Here is a 13,286-nt window from a genome sequence, read left to right as displayed (position 1 = left end):
CCAAACAAGCAGATGTGGCATGATGAGGCGAGTCATTTAAAAGAAACTGAAAGCAGACCTTCTTGAATCCTGGGGTTAGGAGTTCTTGTTTGATTTGAGAATACAGTTTGAGCCACTGTCATGATTTGAGCAAGTGAGTAGGATCATGGTAATGACTCAAGCAAGTTGATTCTAGTTGCTAGTTTGATGTCAGAAAAATTTTTATTTCTTAAACTGATGGTATGAATCCATTGGCCTTATGATGTGTCCTACAAAATGAAATGTGTATATGAAATTGACTGTGCTAAAATGAATGAAATTTCTCTTGCAGTGATCGTTCTATATCATTTTAGTATGCTATTGTATACCCGTGACCTTAACGGCTGTGACATTCAGCAAAATTTTTTTATCATCTCTTGGCCTCCTTCTAAATGAGGGGAGTTATGGGATTGGGATATATAGTCATTTTTTGCTACATCCATTTCTTTTTTAAAGAAGAGAGAGAAATGCTTTTTGAAATGGCTCTTTAATAAACTCAGAGCAAAGGGTGTGGTGACAAGATTGCTTCTTGAAAAATGTCAAGCCAGAAACTGTGCTTTGAGAAGTCTTTACAAATTTCCTCTGAACAAAATATTTATGCTGGCTGGTGTCATTCACTGTGACCTTCAGAAAGCCACTTAACTTCTGATATTGCGTTTTTTAAATTTTTTGTTTGTTTGTTTTTTTGCACTGCATGTAGTCTTTCTATTTGCCATGTGACTTTGTAAAGATATAAAGAAAGTGAGTAACATAATTTTGGTTAACATCTTGAGTAAGACTGTTATGCAGGCATAGTGACAGAAACATTTGGAGTTTATAAATGACTTTCTCTCTTTCTGAAGTTTTACATTAATAATCTTTTTCTCTACCATGAAGCCAACTTAGAATCATCAGTAGTTTTAGAAAGCTGCATTGCTTTTGTTAAACCTGCCAGAGGCTGCAATGTATATGCTTTCTTAATATACTGTGTGGGGTGGTTTTGTCTGGAAATCATTTGCTTCTTTTCATGTTTTGCCCTCAGAAGTATCTGAAGAGCCAAGACAGAAGGTATGTGTCCAGCTTTGTTCCACAAGTTCCATATCATGCATCTTGGAAGCCTACCCCCCCCCACACACACTGAGTTCTGACCACATATCACTAAAGAATCAGAGGAGATAGCTAAAAAATGCAAAAAATGTCTATGAATGTTCGACAGGGTTGCCAAAGTTAGTTGCACAGGTTGTTAATTGCACAAAGGAGCCTGACTGAGGAGATTGACTAATCCAATCTGTGATCCACTCCCCAAGCTGTGTGCCCTGCAGGGAGTAAGTTCTACCTTAAAAGAGGTAGAACTTTAAGGTAGTTAAAGTTTCTCTAATTGAGAATTTTCTCTAATTGACATAAAAGTTCCATATGGGCAGCCCTGTTGCATGATCCTGTTGTGATTTCTCCCAAAATTTTCATAGGCACAGGTATCTTTTAAAAGGTATCTATCAAGAGATTAGTTTTATTCATTTTAACCTTCCCTCATTGCTTCAACCTTGACATTCACAGAACCTATTCTTTCATCAGCAAAGTATCTGTGTTAACTAGAGTCAAATAGAGTTTTCTGGTATCATCAGCTCTCAGCTCTCCAGACAACATTAGAGGTAAAATCAGAACTGTGAGTGAATGTTAAGCACAAATCTATTCGTCTTTTCATCTTCTTTTCATAATCACTCTTTTTCACAGCCCAAAAGGATTGAAGCTTCATGGATTCTAATACAATTATTTCATTTTGGAGTCAGTAGACCTAGATTCATTTTGGAGGATAGAATCCTTTATAAGAATTGGCATCTGCAGGATACATGAGCACAGACATAAAGCAATGGTGAAAAGGCTTTATTTGTAGCTTTCTATGCTTTTCATCAAGCTGTCTTAAGAAACTACTCCCAACAGAGCATCTTACCTATGTAGGAATAGGGTTTTAAATCATGAAAGAAGAAAACATGGTGGTGGTAAATAGGAGAGTCTCCATTTCTGAAATTAAAACATGAGTATTAGTTAGTTTGGACTCTACTATCAATATTTAAGGCATTGACTATAGCTCCAGACCTAAGCTCCCCCATCAGTGCCCGAGGGCTCTAACTTGCTGTGACCACACTAAGGCCATGGTAAATGGGTGCTGCATTAGCTATGGGAATACATTCATGATCAATAAGATGCAAAATGAACAGGTGGAAGAAAAGTTCTTATGATTACATCTTTTGTAAATATAATTTCAGTAAAGATGATTTAGCCCATCCTTATTTGATATCCAGAGAGATCTTTATATCTATGCCATAGTCTACAATATAAACCAGATCCAGAGATTTAAAAAGAAGTTCTGAAACTCAATCCTGCCTTAGTTCTGCACTTGACATCCTAAGGCTGCTGTATCTAGCAGGCTATAGTGACATGTGAGGCCATTGCTTAGCAGAATCCATCTGGATACATCTTACGTGAAATAAATAGATACAGATTTTTTTTCCTTAGAATCTCAATTCAAACTCTTTCCACATGTTCACATCTTGCTAGCCATAGGCACTGCAGAGCAATTAAACTTCTATCACACTTTCCAGTAATGGTTTCAAAGGCTTCAGTTTATGGTGTTATATCACAGGACACACAGTACACCCAGAAGTTTCCAGAGTCATCCTTGAAAGAGCAGAAAGGGAAGGGTATGGTGATCACTGCTGGATATTAACAAATGGGAAGTTACTCTTTGGCGCTCAGTGCTGGTCTTCCATTTGTGCATGCCTGGTTAGCTCTAATAAAAAACAGCCTCAGCATGAGTTCTGTGAAACAGAGGATCTTTTCCATATTAATAATATCTTCACACTCAAGGAGAATCCCTGATAGAAATGACTGCAGGTTATTTCTCAACAAGAATAAGGGGAAGTGTTATAGACCAGATGTTCACTTTCCTTCCAAGCCCAACATATTTCATTTTCTGCACATGATATTTTAATGAGTTTTGAAGAAGAGCACAGTTTTATGCAGTTGATTTGCAAAAGCCAAGGAGAGAAGATTTTTCCAGTGTCCATGTGGTATGGAAATAACTTCCCCAAATGCTCTTCCCCTCTTTGCTGTCTCACAGGGTTATTCTGAGGATTATGAGTCATTTGAATGCCTTCACTGAAAGAAAAGTTGTGAGTTTTGTAGAGAATAGTAATCGCTGGATAAATCATGCAGTAGAAAGAACTCTATATGTTGAGATTATGAAAACCTAGGCAGGAATCCCTGGAACCTTGGGCAAGTTTCTTATAATGCCCATGACATGAATGAAATTTCTCCAGCTGCAAAATGTGGATAACACCATCTTGCTAATAGGATTGCTGTGAAGATTTACTTCATTAACTAATACATAATAAAATGTTATCCATATGTAAGATATTTTTACCTCTCTAAATTTCTTCTAGGCATCTTTTTTGGGGAAGCATACTTGATACATTAAACACTCCTCAACTGAAGAGGAAGTAGGATCAGGAAATAGATGGAGATGGAGATGTTTATAGATACAGATATAGATATATTCTGACACTTAAGTGCATTTCCTGTTTCAACAGTGTTCACCAACCAGGATTTTGTGTCTTAACTCCTTCAAACACTGATTCTATCCTAACAATGCACAGAACTTAATGCCTTGAGTAATCTGCATCCAAGGAAGGAAGTATCCAGGCCAACCTGTGCTTGAGTGGATGTGAAGAGTGAGGGACAGTGAGTCCATAGATTAATCCAGTGAACTTCATCCTCTTAAATTATTTTTAGAAGAGAAGCAAAAACATTTGGAGTAACCACATGAAAAGATATTGACATCTTGTACTGTATAGCCAGTTCTCATTTTCTTTGCAACTGAAATGAAGGGAAGGGCTGTTGGTGAATCATGCCTACAGAGTCTCAGGCTCCATACTGGAGATGTTAGCCTAACTAGCCAGCCTTTGCCAACTTGGATCCCATGAGAGACGCCCACACGAATACCCTAAAGAAGTGGTTCTCAAAGTATGGTCCCTGGACCACTAGCATCAGTATCACCTGGGAACTTGTTAGAAATGTAAATTCAAGGACTCCCTGAGTCAGTGGCACCAAGCAGTTTGTGTTTTAACAAGTCTTCTGGGTGATTCTGATGCACATGTAAGTTTGAGAACCACTGACCTAATCATTCACAGTATGTAAAAAATGAACTTCTCTGCTATGCATGCAGAACGATGCTAATTAAATACCATCCCTAGAAGGATTGCAAAAAGTATTTCACATAATTTTCTGTTTTACATAGTTTGCATAAGGAATCCCATTCATGAAATGTGCTCTTGAAAAAAATCTCATCTCTTCCCAGTCCCTTAGCCATTTACTCGCAACCACACTCATTCTCCTTTCTGTCAGTTGGCCATGACCCTCTGTTTTGTCATAAATTCCATCCTAGGGGTGGGGGGCACTTTTCCATTATCCTGCTACCTTAGTTCCATCCTTCCTTTCACAACTAAAAATTTATAGCAAGTAGTGTGAATTAGCTGCTTGTAACTACTGTTCAGTCCCTCTGTAATTCCCTTCCTTTGAAGGGAAATTACTCTTTGAGACATTCAGCCATCTCCTGCTTGCCAAATCGGAGGCCTCTCCTGAGTCCCGCAGACTGGCATGTGGGCACCCATGCCTGGAGCATTACAGTAGCATGCTCTCCGAACTAATTCCCTGCTTCAGTTGGTTTACCCTTTGGTCAGCCTCATATACCAATGCCAGATAAATCTTTCTAGACTATGAATTAAATTATATCATTTCCTTGATCACTGGCCACTCATTGCCTCTAGACTAATTGAGACCCACATCCTTGAAGAAGCCACCATTCCAGATATCCTGGTCTCATTACTTAGCTTCAGTTATAGCGCCGTGAATCCAAGTCTTACTCAAGGACTTGAGATCCATCTCAAGTCTTATTTCTTCTAAGAAAATGTACAATTTCCATCTATGTCCTACTTTTCTGAAATTTTACGGAAATTTCTCTATTATTGTCCCTTAAGGTTAAAAATTATTTTGAGTAAATAAAAAGGAACGTTCGTGAGAGGCTTAACAAGGTGCTTGAGACTTAAAAAGCTAAATGTTAGCTTTCTTCTTAGTGAGATGATGACATGCCCAGTTGCAAGGAATAATTTCTTCTATATTGTTATTGTCCTTTGTGATTAGCATTCACCACCTCCAACTATGTGTAACATGGCTCCATAACTGGTGGATGGATCAGATACCAAACCTTTGCCACTGTGTACTCACTTGAAAAAAATATTAACCATATTTTCCATTCCTTAGTTTTATGAGCATTTAAGAAAAAGTAAATGCAAATTAAATGAAGAATTATTTAAAGATAAATTCCTAATGAAGATTAATTTTGGCTGCTGACTAACCAAGATCCCATTCTGTTAATTTTTTGCTCAAATTTTACCCCAAGAAGACTTAGACTGGGAGCTGCCATATGGTCAATCTAATCTTCCATTAGCCTTTGCCCCAATGCACTCGTTGTACCTTTCTGGATCTTGTTCTCACTCTGTCTAGATAATCTGTTTCCTAAAAACAAGCATAGTTGGGAACAGGATATGCCCTGGGATATATGGCTAGCTCTCCGCAAGAGAGCTATCTCATACCGAGAAATACCAGCCAATTACCTTTGGCATATCACTTCCTTCTTATAGCCATTTTTGAATGAAATAAATGAGGAATGGCCAGAGGAGAGAAGAAAATAATTAGGCATTTCTTCATTTCTTCTTTCTTTCAGATGGAAAGAAGCCCTCAGGAGAAGGCAGGCTTGTCTCCCTCTTGTCTTACCTCTATAAATTAACATATGTGTTTTATACATATAATATACACATACATATATATGTAGATACACAAATATATGTGTAATAAAGTACATTATACAAGGAGAAGAGAAACTCGGTAATGTTTCCCTAAACTGTCATTACTTCGTCTCTGCAATGTTGAGCCTGTCTGACTACCTACAGCTGCTGACAAACCCCATCCCAAGACGAGCTTTGAAGTGCAGACCCAGCAGACAGCCAAGTGTCTGGAAACTTTCCACGTGCAAGTTCTCACTAGAGCTGGTGATGGCTGGCATGTTTGGATCTGGCTTTGTTACTAGTGCCTGAGATTTTAGGAAGAGCAGGGGAAAAATAAAAACAAGCCATGCAGAATCATACAGGTGCAGGGTACTCTGTTTTCCTACCCAAGGGAGTCTGCATTTTGCACTTTGCAGCAGAAGAAAGAGCTGCAACTCTGGTTCTGATTATCTGTCTCTAAGAAGTTTATATGCCCTTTGCAGTGAAATGCAAAAGAGTACAGAATGAAGAGATGTCGGAGAAAGGGAGTAAGTAAAGAGAAGAAATGGGTAATTCTGGAAGCATCCTGGGCTTTCATCTGCCTGATATGTTTAAGTATGGAACGGCTGACATTGGGAGGCTGAAAAGCATCACTTCCCACTTGTTCACCCTCACGAATCTTACATTTTGCTTTCATCTTTAGCTGTTTCTTTTTTGCTTTAAAGGGAGCAGTACTTAAGTGTTTGCCTTATGCGTGCAGGACTTGGTGACCCAAAGAAAATGTTCCAACCTTCCCCCATTTCATCCCTCCCTCCTATACTGCACATTTTTAGCTTTCGTTTGATTAATATGTTCGGGAGCCATGGGGTCCCCCGTGGGAACAGTTATTGCAGAGCAGGTGGTTTAGCACACTAAGGATCAAAGAACCAAAGGTGCTGGGACTCCAACAGCTGCAGGCAGCTCTTTGATGTCTGCTTCGGAGTTTCTACCCACCCCACAGACCTACCTTTCCAGACAGGAATTTGGGTAGCCACCTTTTATTCTAGTGGTTTACTCATAGCTAAGTGACAATTCCAACAGCTTAGATTGGTAATGAAGGACATTCGACATCCCCGACAGTCGTGGCTGGCTTTGGGTTCTCCCGCTGCCTGGTCTTAACCTCTAGAACCTGCCATGATTACCGCCATCCCCATCTGACCACTCCCACCCCATACCCCATCCTCTCTAGGGACTCTGGTTTCCTCCCTCCCACCAGGACCTACGCTCAGACCTGATTGATTACTTAACCAGGAGGCTCAGTCTGGGCTCCTGGAATGTTCTTCCTACATCTCTACTATCTAAATCCTATGCATGCCTCAGTCCCAATATCACTTACTATCTAAATCCTATGCATGCCTCAGTCCCAATATCACTTACTCCTCTTAAGTCATCTTACATAACTCCAAATTTCAGCTAGCATTTATTGAGTATTTATTATATACCAGGTTCTGGTACATTGTTTCCCATCCATTGTCTTATTTAGTAAGTTCTCCTTGAAGTCCTTTTACCCTTTCAGTAATTTCACAGTTTGGTGCTTTTAACTGTTTCTTAGTTGAATCATAAAAGTTATTCTTGTCTTACCCCCTCTTAGATTAAAGACACAAATCATTTTCTTTTTCTTTTGTTCATTATAATGCTGAATACAAATTAGGTGTGCAACAACCCAGCTGAGTGATATAATAATTAATGGGAGAAATTATTAGCTTTTATTAGTGAATTATATCGAAATTGACACTTTCTAACAAAGAACTGAACCAAATTTATCAACCATGTTTCATATTGTGGTGATTGAGTGTATTTTAACAAATACAAATATAATTTCAGAATGCCTGTACACCTTCTCGTTACTAGATTATTGATATTAAAACACGTGCGAGCTATGTGCCATTCCATAATAACATTACATAACTATCTCAGTATCTAGTTACCCTAGTTGTAAGGAATGATTTCCTCGGTGGAAGAAATTATCCGTACTTTGATATTCAGTATTCATGGATAGTTGTCAGTTGCATTTCTTCAGTTATAGGCAAAATTTTAAATTTCTCATTGGCTTCTTATACAGGAGTTTTTCTTGTTTGCCTTGTTTTACACTCGATGTGGCATAACATTGTGTCTGTACATCTGACAGCTGGTAGCAGAGAGGCCCTTACCTCAGAAAGCTTACAAACTTCAAAAAAACATAAAACTTCTTTTAACCAAACAATGCCTTTTAGTATATTCAGACTGCTTTACAAATAGTCATTTTTAGAGTTATCAAGAAATATCCATTCAGTATAATATTTAAAAAAAAAAAAAAAGACTTTAAATAGCTGGCTCCAGAAAGGATAGTCTAGTAAAAGAGATAAAAGTATACCAAATTTCCCTTGCTTCTAGCTTCCTGTACTCAAAAACTCCTAATATTTTTTTTTTCTGCTGAGCTTTCTATCTTTTCTTTAGTATTGAATTTTCCAGGCCTCCTAGCTAGAACTGTTGCTTAAATTAACTGTATCTACCTTCAAACTATGTAGTCACTTAAATTAGATTGTGCTTAACGATTAGCTTCTCTCAGCACTTCTCATTGGAAAATGAAAATATATCTGCTAGAAAACACCTATTTTTCCAATCAGAGAAGTCTTTGGATACCTTGGAGTAAAAATGGCTCAAGCCTCTACCACATTCCTGAGCTTATCTGCATAAATGAGCCTGTTCTTGAGGTCTCAGCTGCTGCTTATCCTGTTTGCTTTGAACATAGACTACATTCAGTTTTGCTGGAAGCTAGCAGTCTCATGGGCTACGTCATGCTCACCATTCTCTTACACATATCAGCATTTAAAAACAGTCATGCTGCCTAAAGGAACAGATAACATGCTACGAGAGTTTTAACAATCCCCTTTATTGAAATGGAGTTTGTCCTTCATCACTCGACCAAGAAATAATTTATTTTCCAAAATATACTTGAGTAACTTGGTTTCAAGATCTTTCAAGATATCTCTTGTTCCCTCCATATCTTTCTAAATATTGATTTTTGAATCTTAGCTAATGTTAAAATTTGAATTGAATGTTTGCCACCCCTACTCCTAGGGGTAAAAATTCTATTTGAAGTGCTCAGGATTCCTATTCACACCACTTCTAGCACTCTAGTTTAGGTAGACTTTTGCATTTTGCACACAAAGGATTTCACTTGATCATCATAAAATTATTTTCAGGGTCAGGTTTTGCTCTGAGGTTGTCGTGAGAAATGTGCATAAATAAATATACTTTAGTTAAGGTACAGCCATATCACAACTGGTTGTTTCCATGGTATATTTGCTATAATTGTAATTTTTTAAAATGTTAATATCACCATATTGGCTCTATACTTGAATAGTTTTTGATTGCTAATGGGGACTTTATCAAGGTTACTTACAAAAATAAAAATAAAAATAAAAGGCCTTCCTAATACCCCTTACAACTCTCTAGGAAATTCTTTTATATCATTTGGTGAGTTAAATAGAATTTCTCATCTATCTGTTCATTCATTTCACAAAATATTTATGAAGTCTTTCCTCTAAGGCAGGTACTCTGCAGCCTTCTGAGAGAAATAATACCCTGTGCACTTCACGTTAACAGTGTGACGAATGAGACAGACTTGACTCAAATGGTCACCAAAAAATCAGTGTTCTGGATTTATAGCTTGTATTAGTATGTGAAATTTTATCTTATATAAAAATTCATTAGGGCTTCCAAACTATTTAATGGTTATTTTCCCCATTGACACGATGCTTTGAAGAATTCCATCTGCCCAAGATTTGTTGTGTAATTATTTATTTTCTTATTAGTATTTATCAAAAAACAACTGCCAATCAGAATATGTAGAGTTGATGGAGTTGATGTATTGCCAGCCAAAAAAAAAAGATAAAGAAATTTATTTCATGTTTTTCTTAGGTTGTGTATCCTGACTGTGGACAGATATATGATTTCCAGTGTTTTTAAATGCTGAAAATCTCCATTATTGACTCAGTGGATTTCAAAGATCTAACCCATTCCCCTCATTTATTATAATTATGTTAGTATAATATTTTTTCAGGTGACTGCCAGTCTGTAGTTTAACTGTAGCTAGTCAGCCTTTTTTTAAATATCTATTTTGAGCATTTCATGAATGGACAGTGTCTCTGGAGGGCAGAAGTTGAATTAGGAAAGGAAACAAGTTTATGGCCCTCGTAAAGACTCAAGGTGCTTTTCTACTTAAGTCAAGTGGTAGTTTAACAGGCATGAAGTGTTTGTTGTATTTGATGACTCTTTTTGTTAACTTATGTCCTAATTGTTGTTAAGCTGACAGTTATTGGGGGACGGGGTGGGGATAGGAATGGAGAAGGAAAAAAGTAGGAAGGAGTGCACAGCGCTCCATACTGGAGCAGTTCTAGTTTTGCAAAGACTGTTCAAAGCCCTTGGTGTCCCCCAAGCCCCCGCTCACCATCCTCCCCACCCCCCACATACCACTCAAGTCTTTAGTCTTATTTCCCTAAATTGAGATAAAATGATTATGTTGTACTGGTTTAAAACCACTTGACACTAGCATGGGGACATTTTTGTAGTGAGCCAAGTTATAGAGCCTAGCATGGCATTTCAATCTCCCCAGTGAAAGGAAATTCCTTAAAATATTCATGATGAAATAGTATAGGCTATGGTGATATGATGAGCAAGAACATAACGATTTACATAAACTTTAGTAAAAGATCTCTATCCACAATCTGGTTTCCTTCTGCTCAAACTTGACATTTCTTCAGCATCATATGGATACTTTTAATAACTAAGGAGACCACATAGTAGTATTATCTAACTAAAACTAAGTATATAGAATTGTCAATAGCAGTCACCAATTTGTGAAGAAGTTATATTTGAGTTTTATATTTTTTATACTTTTCTGGTCGTATTTAGAATTATTTTACAGTGACCATATGTTACTTTTTAAATGTATTCCTTTGGTTATGGTTTGTTAATTTTCTTGGGGTAGGGTAGGAACATGCTGGAAGCAATGTAGTTATTTTAGGTTAATTGTTTTTCTTATTCCTTTGTTTTGTTTAGTTTGAACTGTTTTTTTTATTTTATTTGTTTTTTTTAATTTTTTGATAAAGTTAAAAAAATCAATAATAATACAAGTTGCAAAAGTACATAGATGAAAAATCCTGCACTTATCTTTGCCTTAGCAAAATTGGTTTATTCAATTTTATTCAGTATCTACTGACTGAGTACCTGATAGTGTAATAAGGAGCCATTATATTTGTACAGTTCTTTACACAGATTTTCTCAAGTGGGACATATACTAATATATCATGGTGATGGGATAGATAATATCCCAAAACAAGGAAATTGTGGATTAGATACTTTATCCTGCTTCCTAAGAATTAAATGGTTAGCATATAGTAGAAATAGAACTAGAGTTCAGTACTTTTGAATACTAGCACAATTTTCCTACTATAATTCCTTTTTCCTATGTATATAAAGTCCTACAAAATTCCATGAAACATTTAAGGAGATATAAGACCTAGCTCCTGCCATCAAGCAGGTTGTAATGCAGTCAGTACAAAAACTATATGCTTACAGAGAGAGTCAATTAGCTATTCAACTGATGGCAAACAGATAAAAACTGTAGTGCCTAATAAAGAGACTGAGTCATAGAAAATGCTCTAGAAATATTGGATGGATGGATGGATGGATGGATGGATGGATGGATGGATAGATAGATGGACAGGCAAACAGACAGACGGACAGGCAGATACATTGACTAATTAGAGTTACAGGACTAGAAAGTAGAAAAGTTCACTGATCACAGATAGTCGAATTTTAGTACGTACCTATTGACTTTATTTTATTTGGTCAGGGACTCCTTCAAGCAGAAGGCAGACTGTAGCTAGGCCTTGAAGAACGTATAAGAGTAGATTTTGACTCTGCAGAGAGGAAGAGTGAGGAAATTCCAGGCCCAGGGCTCAGCATGGGCAAAGGTAATGAGACAGAAAGAGCAGGATAAAATTGTGGACTGTAAAAGAGCAGCCTTACAAAAGCAAAAGGTCTGGTGATGGGGATAGTTTTAAAAGTAGATGGGGTTGCATCCTAAAACATCTTGAATTTCAAGCTGAAGTATTTGGATAATCCATAAGCCTGAGCACCAAAATAAATTTTTGCACAAGACAATTAATGCCACAATGAAAGATGCTTTAGGCAACAAATCTAGTAGAAGTATGAGCTTGTGCTGAATATAAAGATAGGAGACAGTTCAGTACAAAATGGAGATTTTAAGTATTCAACTGGGATTTTTTTAAGTATTTTTAGAAAGAACTGCATATGTAGATCTTGCTGCATCATTATTAAAATATTTCTATATGTAATTTCAGTTTCTGAGACAACTTTGTCAAACTCAGCTTTAGCTCAATGATGATTCTCATTGAGAAGTAAAAGATTACAACTTTCAAAGATAAAATGGCATAAATGTTAGAAGCCTTCCAATATTCCAGGCATAAAGTTTAATAAATTTTTTACATGGTGGAGGAAAAGATAATATGTATCTTTTGGGGTATTCATCCTAATTACTAGAAAATTGCTATTTCTTGCTTGTAAGTCCTTATTGTACCATGAGAAGTTGCATACAGTATCACTTCTCTTTAAACCTGTTAATTATTTTCTTCTTGCAAAATCGACGATGTCTTCACTTCAATGAAAGTGGTTAACACTGGGGCTCTGGAGTAAAATTATGTGGGTTAGATTCCAGCTCAACCACTGACTTGCTAGACCACCTTGGCCAAGTTTCTTCCTTTTCCTCAGTTTACTCCTCCGTGAATACTGATAATAAAAGTACTAACCTCCCTCATCATATCATTGGGAAGATTAAATATTAAAATGTAGACTTGTAGTGTTAAATGCACACTAGTATAATCCAAGGATCCTCAAAAAAAATGGCATTTCTTATAAAAGGGATTTGGGGAGATTGTTACAGCTGGTCTAGCTTCAGTTTTCTCCTCTATCAGTATCTTTCTTTGATGGTGCATGTCTTCTCCATCCATAGTACCCAAGCAAATGGCAGCAGTCTCTATGCAACAGTCATATTATTGGTAATAATACACAATCAATAATATACATTCATCTTAATTTTCTTTATTCTCATTTATGCTTTATTGTGTTTGTTTTTCAAATCATTGCCAGAAAAATAGCTGGGATCCCACAGGGAAGTGTCTGAAGTCTCCGCCAAGTGACCTTATAACTCAACATTCATAGCCTAAGTTGTTCCTCAGCATGGTTAAGCTGACCATCTGCTTGCCTTCCACAGTGAGCCACCTCTATGGATTCGGACTGATGGATGCAGAGGCCATGGTGATGGAGGCCGAGAAGTGGACCACGGTTCCCCAGCAGCACGTGTGTGTGGAGAGCACAGACCGACAAATCAAGTAATGTTTGCCACCAGCAGACAGCATGACAGTG

General features: G+C 37.2%; 1 protein-coding gene across 2 annotated transcripts in view; it reads left to right on the top strand.

Annotated features, from left to right (window-relative positions):
* Positions 1–13,286, top strand: part of PCSK5 (proprotein convertase subtilisin/kexin type 5) — a 422,934-nt gene that overhangs the window by 234,248 nt on the left and 175,400 nt on the right. For both annotated transcript variants that reach the window (XM_037797346.1, XM_037797347.1), the window contains exon 11: positions 13,135–13,252. In XM_037797346.1, coding sequence (XP_037653274.1) covers positions 13,135–13,252 — 118 coding nt within the window. The remainder of the gene's footprint in view (positions 1–13,134; positions 13,253–13,286) is intronic.

This window comes from Choloepus didactylus, chromosome 10 (genome assembly GCF_015220235.1).
Source record: "Choloepus didactylus isolate mChoDid1 chromosome 10, mChoDid1.pri, whole genome shotgun sequence".
Classification (NCBI taxonomy): domain Eukaryota; kingdom Metazoa; phylum Chordata; class Mammalia; order Pilosa; family Megalonychidae; genus Choloepus; species Choloepus didactylus.
The sequence above is the reverse complement of the archived record's forward strand: the minus strand, read 5'-3'. Positions and strand labels throughout refer to the sequence as shown.